The sequence below is a fragment of the Kwoniella pini genome, chromosome 8 (assembly GCF_000512605.2).
Source record: "Kwoniella pini CBS 10737 chromosome 8, complete sequence".
Lineage (NCBI taxonomy): Eukaryota > Fungi > Basidiomycota > Tremellomycetes > Tremellales > Cryptococcaceae > Kwoniella > Kwoniella pini.
In genome coordinates this window covers 248,355-263,996 of record NC_091723.1, presented here as the reverse complement: position 1 = coordinate 263,996, position 15,642 = coordinate 248,355, and the positions used below count along the sequence as shown (strand labels likewise).

At 42.2% G+C, this 15,642-nt stretch overlaps 5 protein-coding genes across 5 annotated transcripts; 3 read left to right on the top strand and 2 right to left on the bottom strand.

Moving 5' to 3' along the window:
* Positions 1-151: 151 nt before the first annotated feature.
* I206_105850 (uncharacterized protein) lies at positions 152-1,066 on the top strand (the record flags this gene model as incomplete). Its single annotated transcript, XM_019156400.1, has 1 exon — positions 152-1,066. One exon carries the CDS (start codon positions 152-154, stop codon positions 1,064-1,066), a length of 915 nt encoding a protein of 304 aa, XP_019010202.1.
* Positions 1,067-3,761: 2,695 nt separating this feature from the next.
* I206_105849 (uncharacterized protein) lies at positions 3,762-4,268 on the top strand (the record flags this gene model as incomplete). The annotated part of the gene is made up of 1 exon (XM_019156399.1): positions 3,762-4,268. One exon carries the CDS (start codon positions 3,762-3,764, stop codon positions 4,266-4,268), a length of 507 nt encoding a protein of 168 aa, XP_019010201.1.
* A 1,102-nt stretch (positions 4,269-5,370) lies between these two features.
* On the bottom strand, positions 5,371-8,644 carry I206_105848 (uncharacterized protein; the record flags this gene model as incomplete). Its single annotated transcript, XM_070203199.1, has 12 exons — positions 5,371-5,622; positions 5,697-5,780; positions 5,844-5,948; positions 6,015-6,157; positions 6,220-6,408; positions 6,481-6,537; positions 6,599-6,700; positions 6,767-6,911; positions 6,977-7,227; positions 7,296-7,397; positions 7,459-7,586; positions 7,653-8,644. 12 exons carry the CDS (start codon positions 8,642-8,644, stop codon positions 5,371-5,373), a joined length of 2,550 nt encoding a protein of 849 aa, XP_070059300.1.
* A 274-nt stretch (positions 8,645-8,918) lies between these two features.
* Positions 8,919-10,748, top strand: I206_105847 (uncharacterized protein; the record flags this gene model as incomplete). Its single annotated transcript, XM_019156397.1, has 6 exons — positions 8,919-9,105; positions 9,182-9,415; positions 9,485-9,720; positions 9,872-10,032; positions 10,117-10,453; positions 10,524-10,748. 6 exons carry the CDS (start codon positions 8,919-8,921, stop codon positions 10,746-10,748), a joined length of 1,380 nt encoding a protein of 459 aa, XP_019010199.1.
* A 234-nt stretch (positions 10,749-10,982) lies between these two features.
* I206_105846 (uncharacterized protein) lies at positions 10,983-15,349 on the bottom strand (the record flags this gene model as incomplete). The annotated part of the gene is made up of 8 exons (XM_070203198.1): positions 10,983-12,112; positions 12,185-12,605; positions 12,668-12,973; positions 13,041-13,228; positions 13,317-13,930; positions 14,044-14,168; positions 14,232-15,014; positions 15,095-15,349. 8 exons carry the CDS (start codon positions 15,347-15,349, stop codon positions 10,983-10,985), a joined length of 3,822 nt encoding a protein of 1,273 aa, XP_070059299.1.
* Between the last annotated feature and the right edge of the window lie 293 nt (positions 15,350-15,642).

The window sequence follows — 15,642 nt, the reverse complement described above, 5'->3', positions numbered from 1 at the left end:
CTCATACGCTCATACACTCATACACTCATATACACTCATATACACTCATACGCTCATACACTACAACAGACCTCAGCTTATACATCAAATATACGGATACTCTCACACTTCACGCGGAGGCATTCTAGATTGATACACTTACGAATTGACAATGCCATCATCTAAAGAGGACTACGATCATGTCGACGCGGCATATGTGACCGTAACGGTGACCGCAGCAGAGGCCGAGCATGATGCCGGAAATAGTAAAAACCGCTTTAATATCGAGATGGCGTCCATGACATCGGGACAGGGCGAATCGCAAACTTCATGTTTCCTCAGAAAACAACTTGGACTCGAATGCCAGTATACCTTGAGCAGCCTGACTGCGGAAGACAGAGGAAAGCAACACCTCATCATCCCGTCCGAGGGTTCCTGGGATAACTCTCACTATCAAGCAATATACGTCGATTCAAAATTTGCCGACACCGTGAAAGGCGCGTTAGAGGATGGTCAACCTCGAACAGCTAGTTTCAAATTTTTTGGTTGTTATGACGATGAGACCTCCAAACTTGAATTGCCAATCCCTCCTCAAGGTGAAGCAAATGTAATCTTCGAGTACAGCGCAAAATACAGAAAACCTGATCATGAGATCGAATACAAAATCGGATCCTTTGATGAAAAACAATCGGATGTCTCACCCGCATCGAATTTCTTGCAGAAAGTTTTCAAGAACACATCCTTCACCATCACTTCAGAGATAATGAGTAATGAGCCTACAGGCGGCATTGCTATTGTCCTCAATGCAGTAGGTATTCAATCAAGACAAAGTAAAACTGTCAATCCAGCAGACTACAACTATACCATCAATGGATCTTCGGCAAAGCCACTGTTGGAGGAGAGCGTCAGATTGTATGAGGCTCATAAGCAAGGTAGTCTTGATGACATTCAAGAAAAGCAAGATACTATCACAAACACCGAAGCCGAGATGTTCAACAGAGCCACCGCTGTCATCTCATTCCGAGCTAGAACTTTCGGGCAGCCTAATTCTCTGTCCCACAACCCCTCAGAATGGTCTGAGACGTAATTTTACAATGATTACCTTGGAAACCAAATACCTGGCTACTGTCAATTATGCACTCTTTCCCAAGCCTCTTACCAATAGCTATTCGCTGTACAGTCATGAACCGTGTCTGGCGGGAGTGCGTTTGGAGTTTTTCTCTCCTTTTGGATAGTCTGCGGCTAGGTATATGGAAGCCTGACGTATTGTGTTTGGATGATTTCCTGGTATATACTGTCTATTTAAGGGTCAGTAGACCTGCGTTCAGCAAGGCATTAGGTTTACCATTCTTATCACAGCTTCGCAGTCCTAACCTTCATCAAAATTGGTTTTACTCCACTGTTGCAAGCTGTCTGTTCAGTACAGCCGAAGGCCATTCATGAATGAAATGCTATACAACTCCTTAGTCGTCCGCGTAGCCATCCAAATCACTGATGAGTTCGAACCCATCCGCTTGTTTCGACTGAAAATCTGATGGTGACATATAAAGGGCCGAAGCAACGGGCATTCTTGAACCACAGTACGAAGATTCGTCTCATCGCAATGCTCATCCAGCTTATGACCTGGTTTCGAACCAACATCCGGAATTATGTCAATCGTCATCTCCGGGTCTCACGCTCAAAGAGGTTTTCGCATACTCCGCTATCCTCTGAAACAACGGCTTGTTGGATTTGACGTCACCGATCATCAATTTTCGCTTGCAAACTTGTATTCGGTGCGCGTACTGTCAAATACAGCTTTTTGTCCGACTGACACCTTTCAAAGAGGGTACATTGTATGGCGTATCAAATTGATGACCGACCCATCCTTTCATGGAAAGGGAGTAACACTAAAAGGACAGACAACGAGTCTTTGAGGGGCTTGCATATACATATATTTGACCTTCATTGCGACCCAGGAGTCGATACTTCGTAAAAACATCTCTGGCTCTTCTCAGTCCTGCTTAGATTTCCCATTCCACTTGCTTAACATCCTCACCATTCTCCTGAATAGATGTCTCACTCGAAACTTCCTCATAATTCTTTTGAACTTGATCTATTTTCCTCTGTTTTCATTCCATCACTATGGTCCTTACCAGAGATATGCTCGCCACAACGGATTCAGCTTCCGTCAGACTTCACTTTTCGAGCGCTGTACACAATTCGGCGAACGATACTGATACTCTATATGATGTGACTGTGTCAAGGCCAACAGAGACGCTACCTGATAAGTACGAAGCCATATTCCAACGTTTTAGAGAACAAATCAGCATAGGGAATGATTTCCAGCTGTCCACCGTCTTGGATCAATCCGGTCGACCAGAACACGTCATCCAGTCAATCAATCCGGAATCGATCAGGAGATTCAATCAAGATCACTATCTTTCTATATCTGTCGACGATAGCATTCAATCGCAATTAAGAGATTGCGCTTCCAATGGTCATACCAATCTTTTATTCCAAACAGGGACTGTACAGGGTACGATCTTTGGTTCCCATAATAACAAGCTCGATGGGTATGGGATTGATCAACAGTCAAAATATGTCGATAATCTTGTATCTCATGGACCATTAAGCTGTCACTTATCCGACAAGGGCAGTGTATACCCCGCGTCCAATTGCAGGAGCCCAAGACTTGATCATCCGGTGGTGGAGCCGCCTTCCTACGAAGAGCGTGGCCTCACGTCTGGTCTTGCTAGCGGTCCTACTGGCGAAAAGAAGGAATCCTTTTTGCACTTCCTCCACTACGCACATAGACAGAGAGAATGTTCCCTCTATTGACAGTCAGGAGACTAGGTGTCCATTACCGTATAACTACTGCTGAAGGAGTTTTAGTGTTGAAAGGATGAGGCTGCACTGCACATATATACCAACTTGTACTTGAATTGTGTCTTGACTGGTGTGATGCAAAATATACTGATATCTCGTGTCTCCCATCCGAGCTCAAAAGGCTACCGTACAAACTAAACTTTGGCGACAAATGCACATGTAGCTGGTGGCCCCCGAGATTGGATTGTCTGAAGCAAGAAACCGAATCAGGTTAAGCGAAATGTATTGCAGTTGAAGTATGAGGATGATCTAAGCCTCTTGAAAAGCAATCACCTCATCAGCGAAATGACCTGGCTCGCTTGTCGTGGTGATACCGTAGGTAATGGAACATGATGTAATGTTATGCCACAGAACTGAGTGGCGATCCTCCTACTTGCATGCGAGCTTTGAGGACTTTTATCACTTTACACAAAGTATCTCTCTTCTGGACTTCTCTGTACAATGGATCAAAAGCCTGGACTCGCTGACGATACGCCTGATACTATGTTTAACAATGGGCTCTCTTACTGTCAGATCAGCCCTTTGTTTCGATATACTTCAAGCATAGGCCCAGGCCAGATGACGTAAATCATCGTCACTGCACTGACAATGGATGATTACGAATTCATCTTTTCATTAGCAATGACGCTGCAACGACCCTTTGTTTGTACAGCCTTCTACAAGATGAAAGCATTATGGCAGATGTGAGTTCGTGGAGCTAGGGATATGCAGCTTGAATAGCGCCCCTGAAAGATTGGTATTTATATATAGATGCATAAGGATATGTTCTTGTTAAAACATCCAGGATTTTAGTCAATTCAACACATCTGCAGCCCACGTCCCAACAGACAAATTTCCATTATTTTCTCGCTTGACACAAATCGCTGCGACAATCTTTACGATCCCAACACTCCATACCTGCGCCATCTGATAATATGACAGCACCAAGACATAAGCCTCGATCAACCGAAGATTACACCAGCGTCGATGCGGCTAATCTCAGGCTTGAACTTAGCCATATTCAAACGCTGGGGCTAGAGGGACATACCCTCCTGACGGTCGAGTCAGTTGACACTGCAGTCAGTGGCAAGGTACATGATCCCAATCAATGCTCTAGGAGAATGTCAGATAATCTAAAAGCTTGGGAAGAATTCATCATGATACCAACCAAGAATAAAGATGGCGAATATCATCTCACGGTTTACGACCCAACCAGAGCCTTCTGTCCTGATGCAGAATCATATGCAGCCCTAATCCTCACTAAAGAATCAGGTCGTGAGATAGAGAGACAAAGGAACTCTCGTGCTCCGTACAGCGTCAATGTCACCGTGTACGGGTATCCTAGTGTCAGTATCTCACAGCGAGCTTCCGCATATGCAGATTCCTACCTAGGGACGAGCGGCATGAACACTCCGACCACTACCGCCTCAAGAGGTGATTAAAATTATAGTTGGTCGAGACCAAATTTGGTATGCCTCTGAGCAGGGCCGGAAAGCGACTACGAGAGCTACTAAGTAGAGTACGAGACGAAGTTCACGAGATATACTGTACATTTCTTGGGGATAAATAATAGTAATAGGATACTGTACTCTATATCTATGTATGTATGGTTCTAAGACTACGTATCTCCGCTCCTTCTTATCTATAACGTTTATAGCGCCTTGCTAGCGCATCATGACAAAACTCTACGAGGAAGTCAAGACCGTCCGTCGAGCCCGTTTGCTGGTGGAGAGGTGGGAGCGCGACTATGTCATGTACCCAGGAGAGCTGCAGGGCTTAAGCGAAGCTTTGGGAGGACCAAATTCTCCCTTCACCTAAAACGAGGCTACAGGTTTTTGGTCCCGAGCCCTATCATTCCTCACAAACTCCTCCACCAAGAATAAAATTCGTAGTCTTGACTCTTATCAACTTTTTCTCATCGCCACCGACGAGATTTTCTTACCGTCCCTGTGTCTGACTTGGTATTTTATCATGTTGTAGATGCCGGTTAACTACATCAAATTATCATACTCACGCCTTCTCTTTTACTTCTTTACATGCAACGTCGTTTACAACATATCATACATCATGTGTGTCGATCGAAAATAACCTAGTGAGCTTTGTCGTTTATAGATGCTTGACACGCGCTTTCCCTTTTACTCATTTACATGTAACATGGTTAGCAACATGTATTGCATAAGATTAGATATATGGGAGCTGCAATGTTCAGATTACGTGGTGGAAAATCTTGCACAATTGTGCCACAGCGCGAAACATACAATACAGTAATTTGCCAAATCTCAATAAACATGACATCAGCTAGTTTTTACTGTTTTCGATTGAGTGTTTGCCTGCCTGCTTTGTCCCCAGCTATAAGGGAGGCGTCAGTGACGTAACCTTTTTTTGCAAGTCTCGAATGGGATCGCATCGATGGATTTTGCCTCGATTGATACCAGTTTCTCAAATTGTTCCTTGCAATGACATTCACAGTGATGTATGAAATGACTTGATACTATGGAGCCATGTTATGACGGGTAGCGAGGAATGGACCATTACCTGCTAGGATCAAGTTCTGGGAGGTGCTTTGCCGTGTCGCCATCTACCTTCAATCCATTCTATTCTCCCCAATCCACTGGCGCCTCCACTAGCCACCCATCCAGCTCGTCCCAGCCCACATACATCATTCCATACGACTTTATGTATACCTACTTCCGGTCTCCATGCTGCAGTTTTGACCAGATGGGAAGGAGGATCATTCGTTGCTCTTTTGGCTATATTCGGCGGACGTCGAGAAGTAGCATTTTCGAGGCCCAAGGTCTAACAAGAACGAGGTCAGTCAATTACTATGAGAGACATCGATGTTGTGCAAGGAAGTCAACGACTGCTCTTACTTCAGGGGAGAAATCATCTAGCAATCGATATTCATCTCTGATTTCACTATAATCTATCTCATACAAGCGTTGTAGGGCGAGAGGCTGTTCCAAGACACACTACATTTTAGCCCTTGTCCGATACAATTGGAGTCATCAAAGACTTACAGCTTTTCGTTTTCTGTAAAAGCCTAGATTAAAATTAGACAAAGTTAAAGCTCCGTCCGAGCCGGCGGATATAAGCATAGTATGGTAATCCGAAGACGCGATATCCTAGCGCTCCATCCTATGCTAAGCTGGGTGTACCTTACGTTGCACGCGTGCGTTGACCTGACTTACCCATACTTGTCCACGATGACTGCTGATGATATGACTTCTCCCCACGTTCATTCCTCTCAGCTTGATCATCGTGATAACGTAATCGATATCGCATATAACAGGAGCCGCCACTTGAGATAACCATTTGACTGCCATACACGGTACTGGATGTCCCAATGTATTAGCAATTTTGCTTCCCAACGTTCGCGATATTCGTTGCACTCACTTCGAGCTTTGTTCAGCTCGATCGGGTTATTAGGATCCCGCAGGTCTAACAATATAGTCGATCCGTCATAAGCGCCCGTAAGCACATATATTGGTTCTCCGCCCAAATGCTTCTCAGAAGGTGGTATCCGACCGATCGACAACGAGCGGATAGCCGAGGCGGCTGCAGACGTGTAAAGCGAAGGAAAGACTGTATCATGTCCACCTGTGAGTCATAATGCCTCGATTCGAGACACCTTCCGATGAAAGTCACTTCACTTACGCTCCTCCGAGTTACCGATGCGTAGTGCATCATACACGTCCCAGACAAGCAAGTGACCTGTGAACAAGCTTTCAGGACCTTTCATAGTCGTACGATGGATACAAGCAAGTAAGCTCACCTGTGGACAGGCCGACAGCTATTTTTGAGCCTGTCATCCAATCAATGCACATTGCCATGGCATCTGGTGTCTCGAGCCGTAGTAAAGCCTTATCCATGTTCACTGCGAACTCGTAATTTGAACTCAACATGATGTGCAGCCAAAATGGGCGCGGGGCGAAGAGCTCACGATATACAGGATGACCGTGATCTCTCCCTACGAAACGTGGATGTGGTACAGCGTAGAATGACACAGATCCATCAAGCTGAACAGCAGCTAGTATTCCCAATTTCGGTATCTTGATATTAGCCTGACCTATCGACGAAACGTCAAACTTCCAACATCGGGCGTTAGTCTTCCTCTTTGGTCCAGATTTGGACTAGATCCAGGTCTACTCACATCATCCCACGCTCCTAGAGGCATCCATTTGAGTGACATTGCCGGACCACCGCTGATGCAGAGCACCATCTCGCAGTTCATTTGACTTTGGTACGCGGAAGAATCCATTTGGATATCATCAGAGGCAGAAGAACCAAGAGACCATATCTGGATAGAGCCTTTTGACGATTTGGGCCATTTCTCAGCCATATGAGGGCGTGTGTCAAGGTGAGGCAGAGTCGATACAGCTAAGTATTGTTCAAAGCCAAATTCTGCGGTGAAAGACTCAATAAGCGCGTTGGTCAAATGTCAGAACTGGGAAAAGCAGGGTGATCCGTACCTTTCATTTTAGACTCAGGATACGGACACCAATCCATTCCCCAAATAGGTCCGCCAGCGAAAAAGGTATGGCCTTCGTGGGAAGTCATCGAATTGGTCTCCGCTATGTCAGCATTTAAGTAAATTGGATCTTTTTCGTCCAAGATGTTGATCGAGCAGCTTACCAAGGGGTTTCGATTCAAAAATGGAGAAAGTATGCTTGGATTGCTGATCGTGTGGACCCATATGACATGTGATATGGCTCTCGCCATTCCGGTATATCGGCGTTGGCAGATACGATTCTTCCGCCTCTCTATTACTTAACCTTAGCCTGGCGACCTCAAGGCGAGATGCATATCCATCTGAACATGGTACTCACGTCTCATTCAAGAAAACTAGTTCATTCTTGGTCCACCTGCCTATATCGTCCAAGCCCAACCTAACCTCATCTCTCAACAACCAATTCTCTCTATTTCCTCTATCCTTTTCTGCAATTTCGTCCTCATTTCCAATAGAAAGTTCCGGATACCATTGTTCGCCTTTCCATTCTTCCCATGGAGCTGAGAAAGTCAAGAAGGGATGTCTACCCCAATCCTCATTACGACGATTCTCGTTCCGCTGAACATTCGGTCCACTTTGATCTATCCATTCTATATCAGATTTCTCCCATCCATGATTCGGATCAGAGGTTAAGCGAGTCTGGAAAGGAATTTGATGGCCCGAAGGAAATATCGAAGGTCCATGAGCCTTAGATTGATCTCTTTCTCTAGCATTATGTCGATCTGTATCAAATTGACTCTTTGGAATTGTATTAGGCTTCGTCATAGATACAGTCGAAGCTTGAATCAGTGCTCGATGTTGTAAGCTCAGTAAACCAATTTCAGATTGACCATGTATTGGATGTGCTGCTAATGATGCTGCTGGTCTATTCGGCGGTGGCCTTTTCCCTTTGATCGAGTTGATAGGCTTTGGCGCTCGCGGTTTGGGATTTGGTATGTCGCTAGGCTCTCTGAGACTAGGATCAATATCTGTCTCATCTAATCCTTCCTCTTCAACCGCATCATCTATCTCTAGATCTTCGTCCTGGTCGCTAGCCGGTCCATCAGAAGCCGAACCTTCTGCTTCTTCTTTGGCCTTTCCTTTCCCCTTCTTATTCGATGGACTATCAGGTCTAAATTCACTTGATGCACCAGACGAGAAACTCGTATCTTCTCCGTTTTCTCCTTCATCCGCCGAATTAGTGGACCCATCCTTTGATCCTGACGCTTGGACGGAAGCACCAGCTTGCTCTTCTTCGGATGACAGGTCCGCCAGTCCATCAGCCACGTTGGAGTATGAAGCTCGAGCTTTCCGCTCACGTAGCGATACCATTATATGTGGTTCAACCTAGTTGTTACAGAGCTAGAGCAAGGGATGAACATTAGCAACTTGAATCTCAGCGCGTAATTGTTGATTTGTTTTGACATGACATCTCGTAATCCAATGAGCGGCGAAGACCGACACATCAAAATACGGCTAAACTCTACGAGTAGACTGAAGTGAACGATCGTCATGAACTTTCTTTTCTTTCCGAACCCATCGATAATACCATTCAGTCTCCTGGTGCACACCACATATAGCAGCACTTTTAGCGAAAAGCAACAGAATGGCAATGAGAATATCGACGAGACTGCTGAGATCGAGTCCGGCAGCTGGCCCTTCCAGAATCACGTCTCGAGCTTTCTCGACTCCCAGTCAGACTTCTCCATCGCCGAAGATTAGTTCAGTCCCATTCAAGATACATCCGGAAGATGCTGCTCAACGCATGTATATAAATGGTCTTTTAGCTTCGGGTGAGCTGTAGTATCCTGCCTGTTTGCTCCTTGCGCAGACAAATAATTCGATAGCTCATCTCCTACTTCTCGATAGCTGCAATACCGAATATGATATTAGCAGGATTATTACGTTTATTCGGACCATCGATAACACCCTTAGCGAACGAGTTCGGATTGGGTACGAATTTGAAGATGAAAGATATGAAAGCTGTGTTATATCCTATATGGCGTGTTGATAGTATAGCAGAAGGCGATGTAAAGCTGGAAGGCACAAAACAGAGAGTAGAGCCTAAAATGTGGATCAGTACGAGAGAAGGTTATGTACCAGGTAAGCTGTTTAATTTTCCCATCTCTTTGTAACTTGAACAATCCGGCTGATATCGAAAGTGATGCATAGGAAACCCTTTTGCACCGTTGTCATACTTGTCATTTGCTGTGCCCCCTCTACCCGATGATCTACCTCAATATAATTTGGCTGAAGATTTAACTCAACTGGGAGACGGATTTGAAGTTGTTCCAGTACCATTTACTGTTTCACCCCTAGGATTGGCCAAGAAGATAAGGAAAACAATCGGATCTAACAAACGATGGGAGAACATCTCTATTGATGAGTCGAAATGGGAAGAGACCCTGGTATGTTTAGCGTTTTGTCCTCTCCTTTCCCTAACATGAGTCAAAACGAAGTATTCCATTCTACCGAATTGTTTCGATTGGCTATCGAGCGTGCAGCAATGCGGATGATTGACAGGCAAGGTCATCAGCTGACAACCCTTCTTACGCATAGCTTGCCGCTTACCCTATCATGTTCCCCATATATATCGCCGAGTTTGAGCATGATTTAGGGGATGACGGGAAACGTACATACAACGTTATAATGGACGCGCACGATGATAATCCTCAAAATTGTCGTGTTAGTTGGCCACCACCTCCACAGCTTGTCGAGAGGTAAGTGTCTCTTATCAAAACATACTATCGTATTGATAGGTAATATTCGGGGAGATGTCAGAATGCTGAGATTCGATATGGTAGTGGACGTTTTGATAAAAACTATTTTGTCAATCCAGCTCCTTTCCTTCCAATGGCAAATCTAATAATATACCCATCAGTAGCACCTCATACTGCCGTTGGACCAAATACATCAAAATTAGTAGAGTCTTTCAGAGAATGGATGTCACCTTCACCTGATCCCGATGATAAATCAATAATAGCTCCTTCACCTACATTATCTTTACAATCAGATGAAGAAGTTGATGGAATAAATTGGGAAGATGCAAGGATACAAAATTGGAGTGGTAAAGAAAGGTTAGAAAATGGTGATTGGATTGAGCAGGCTTTGAAAACTCAAAAAGGAATTGAGACTTTGGAGGTAAGCTTGCTTTGTAATACGAATTATCCCATTTTGCTTTTAACGCGTCACTAAATTGAGCTGCTTATAGACAATGTCATATTTCTCCGCTCGTGCACCTCATCCAGAAGACTTGAAAGGTTTAGTAATAAATACAGCTGGTAAAAGACCTACTTTTGAAAGGAAATCATTGAGTGATATGGAACATCAATTGAGAGTTGATGTAGATAGGATGAAAAAGGAATTAGAAGAGACGAAACCTGAGTGGTTGAGAAAATTTGACGAGGAAAAGAAAAAGAAGGCCGAAGCCGAGTAAATCCAGAGGAAGGCAATCAAACTCATCAAGCTTATTGCGGATGACCGGAATATCTTGTTTTTCCAGTACATCCAAGACGTCCGTGCTTCCCACATATCATACAAAATCAAATATCAAACGCATGAGTATGCATAATGCATTTGTCTTTTTATCTCATCTGATCATATTATATGAGCATGAGGATATTTGTATTTGACAAAATACTCGTCAGGGAACCCCACATATCAAGCTGAATCACGCATCAGCATCAACTTGCTTTGCCTTTCCTTTCCCTTTTCTGTCAATCTCTTCTTCGATCCCATCAATACGCTCTTGTCCCTTACCTCCATTATGTTCATTGGGCAATCCAAGAACGGCAGATCCATAACCATTATGTTCTTCCGTTGAGTGGGTAGAAGTATCCCCATTTGTGAGGATTTGGTCTCGTATTGGTCCATTATGCCCATTTGCATGAGATCCAATTAAGCTATCTCCATCAAATGAATTCGTTTCTTTTTCTTCTTCTTTATTACCAATATTATAATTTTTAAATTCCCTCTGTACTCTTTCATAATGTTTTAATTCTTCTTCACTTACAGAAGGTTTTAATTTCTTTAAAGCAATTTCAAAATCTTCATAAGTCACTTTAACTTTAATTTCTTCAGAAGTAGCAATTTTACTTAAATAATATTCTACATTAATTTCTTTTGTTTTATTACCATTTTTTTCATTTTCATCTTTTTGATTTTCTCGATTAATTTGAATTACTTTTTCATTAATATTATTTGAAATTCTAATCATTGAATTTAAAATTGAATCAGAACATAAAGAATATAAATCAGCTCCTGTATAATTAAAATTTAATTTTTCAATAATTAAATTTTCAAAATTTAATTTTAAATTTTCATCTAAATTAAATTTTCTAGTTAAAGAATTTAAAATATCTAATTGTTCTTTATTTGTTGAAGGTATTGATAAATATAACATTTTATCAAATCTACCAGGTCTTAATAAACTTGAATCTAATAAATCTGGTCTATTTGTTGCACCTAAAACAAAAATTTGTGAATTTGAATTAACATCAGAATTTGACATTCCATCTAATTCTGCTAATAATTGTGAAACTATTCTATCCATTACACCACCTGAATCACCTTGATTACCTCTTTTTGGTGCAATTGAATCTAATTCATCCATAAATATAACACAAGGTGAAGCATCTCTTGCACGTTGAAATACTCTTCTAACATTTGCTTCAGATTCACCAATATACATATTTAATAATTCTGGTCCTTTAACAGAAAAGAAATTAAGTGAACAGGATGTAGCGACTGCTTTTGCAAGTAATGTTTTTCCTGTTCCTGGAGGTCCATATAATAAGATACCTATGATGGTGAGTAGGCATAAAACGTTAAAAGCAATTTCAATCATGTCGCTCGAAAAGAGAAGTAACTCACCAGACCTCTTCTTCAAACCTTCTCCGAACAGATCACCCCTTTCCAGAGGCAATTGTACTGTATCAAGTATATCCTTTTTGATATGTGCTAATCCACCAACATCATCCCAAGTAACATTCGGAATCTTCGGTGCTCCAATACTATCACTATAAGAATTTCTAGCTTGATTGATGGCCTCATTCAAATCATGCAAAGTAATTTGGATTCCAGCTAACTTAGCTGAATTGATTGAAATCTTATTTGACGAATCAAAAACGCGTTTGAGCGATAAATCATTTGCTCTCAAAATTAATGAGTTGATGTCTCCAGCATGTAAAGCAGCTGTTTGTCTAGCTATAGTTTTGAGATCTATATCAGGTGATATCTCATATGTCGATAAGGTATTTCGTAAAATATTGAATCGCTCAATTTCGTTAGGTGCCTAGTAATCATCATTAGCTAATTTAATTACTTCGAGCAAGTTGTTGTTACTTTTCGACTTACATTAATTTCTACATCTTGTTTGAAAACGCCCAGAACTTCGTTAGGCACGGCGTCGGCATCGACAGTAGTCCCCAAAACGACTACGGGCCAGTCAGATGATTGCTTTGCCGAAGTTATCAGGTCTTCTAGGGTTTTGACAATAGATGGTGGACGTCCTAAAACCGTACTTTCTGTTTTCTTTGCAAGAGCTTCGATATTATGGAGTACAATTAAAGACGGTGAACATAATTTTGCTTTCTCAATTCTAGCTTGTAGTATACCTTGAGTTGTAGCGGAAGAATCACCTATTATATCGTAACATTCCACCTATTCAGAACTGTCAGCGATCTTTCCACAAACGTTCAAGTGTATCGAGGTGTTTGAAGTAACTTACATCAATGACATTATATCCTAAATCATTTGAGATATATCGAATCAAACTTCTCTTTCCTGATCCTCTAGCGCCTTTGACTAAGATTGAAAGTTGCATGAGATAAGATAAAGTCGGATATGCGAAAGCCGTCTGAAGCAAATCACGAAGCTTTGTACAGGCTCCAGCGGCAAACGGTGGGGGAGGGGATTCTAAGTAAATGTACACCAGGTAAGCCCTTAAAGAGATACTGCGGAAATTCTCGATCATATTGATGTAAAGGGAATACTTCTGACATACCTATATCATGCCAAATGAAATCACCTTGCCGGTGCTGGATTCTATCCTTTTCAATACCAGTGAGAACCATCTTGGTACTTCCATCCATATCGAACCAACAACCTAATTCTCCGGCTCGAGCTTTTGACGATATCGAAATTTTAAAATCCTCTTCGAGAGGTACAAGCGGATCGTAAGATAATGAGGTGATTGTGAAATACACCAGGCCAGTATATTTCGGCTGACTTCGCCAATTACGGAGTTCTTTGTCTTCGTTTTCGTCTTCTTCGTCGTCCTCGATGGTTTCGTCGGACTCCATCGGTTTTGAAAGATAGACGGGAATCGAAATAATGTCTCCACTTCTGATTAATCTTTCATTTCCGTTATCAGTATCTTTGGATTTGCCTTTACATTTGTTTGAAAAGTACGCTTTCAATCCTTTCAACCATGCTCTTTCATATCGTTTATCCACACCCTCGGCAGTAGCTATTCTAGCCAACGTCATTGTTTTGGCGATAGGTAAAGAGGGTTGTCGAGCTCCAAATGGTGTAGGCTGTACGGTGAGATGACTCGAGGATGAAGAGATTGAGAGGGAGCGGTATAAAGATGCAGGTAGTAATATAGGATTTAATGGACTGGAAAGGGCCAGTCAGTTATTCAGCCTTGTCGCGATGAAGGTATTCCCACAATCATATTTGATCGACTTTCGAACAAAAATAGGTTGCTGTGGAGTGTGGAGATGACTTACAGATCCTCATCATATTCGTCCAACCTCTCCCAAGCCAAAGCTTTGACCAGTCTACCATTTGTTGAAGTTGAAGTTGAGCTTGAGCTTGCACCGGTTTCACCATTCTCAGTAGATTTGAGGAATACCTAAATTTATGGTCAGTGATCTATCTCATTTATGGGGTATGATCAAGAAAACATCAAACTTACCCAATCACCTTCGAATATTCCTGCTCTACCAAGCCCACCAACACCCATCCAACATACGTCTTCTCCTTCTTCTGAAACTCCTCCAGAGTATGTACCAGATGCTCTTACAGCTGTGAATTTCGTCCCTCTTTCAACTTCTTCTGTTATCAATTCATCAAGTCCTATAGGTGGTGAAGGAGGTCGATCACCTGGTCTAGGTGTAAGACTACCAGAAGTACTTGAAGATATACTACCTAATATTTCATCTTCACCATCTATATTCCCTGGAACAGTAAGAGATAATGATAGATTTGAAGAAAGGAATGTATCAGGATCGAAATTTGTAAGGCTCATTGAACTTCTAGCTATTGAACCTTCTCCACCTAAACCAATTTCATCTTCATACCCTCCTTCTTCTTGAGAAGAGATATATGGGTCAGTTGAAATGATTATACGTGTTGATGATGTCAATAATCCTTGAATAACTGGTTCGAGTAATAATACTTTTAACTTCTGTGGATGTGGTAAGAGTCCGCCTTGTCGGATTACAGGTGGGTGAAGTGAATGAGAGTCTCCATTTACTAATGATTTCGAATGATGGGAGGATGAATACAGAGAAGTCAGATCAATATCGTCTTGTGAGGGCAAATTATCATTCTCGTGTTCAAGGACAGGCTGAAGGATTGCAAGAGATAATTCTAGTGGTTCGTGAATATGCAGTAAGACTGAAAGAGGGGTGATTGAGAATGGAGGTAAGAGTGAAGGGTGGATGTAGAGTATACTGCCATCATGATTAATAGCATCCTATAAATAACATCTCATCAATAAGCAGCATTTATATGATTGTAATCTTACTACTGTTAGGTAGACTTTAGATTACTCACCTCTTCCAGCTTTTCTACCCATACCACAAGACTTCTTTCTTTCCCTTTACCTAACCTTCTGTCTTCTGGCCATTCTACAGCTATACCAACCTTACTTTCTCTCTTGTATATGTTAGGTTTGTTGGTTTGTACGATTCTTGACCATAACGAATTCGAAGCTTTAGCTATATGACTATCATTTGATTTTGAAGAAGAGCTAAGAAGTGGAAGAATTTCCGCTCGGATAGGTCTTTTAGGTCGATATGAAGTAGGCATAGTTCTTTCTTTGCGCGCTAAAGTCGTACCATTTGATCTTTCCTTGAGATGTGGGTATTCAATCCAAGTAATTTAAAGATGGAAAGCTCAAAAGTTAAGCTGTGCTTGTATGGAGTACGAATGTGGATTTGAATTTGGGTTATGTTCCCAAATGCGAAGCTTACTCGTATAAGATCTTAGCGCTTATGTTGACTCCGAATTAACCGGCTTGTTATTACTTTAACGTTATGGCCAATCACCGGAACTACGTTTCCATGCGTCCATAATTGTTGTTGAGCAGAATGCATCATGCC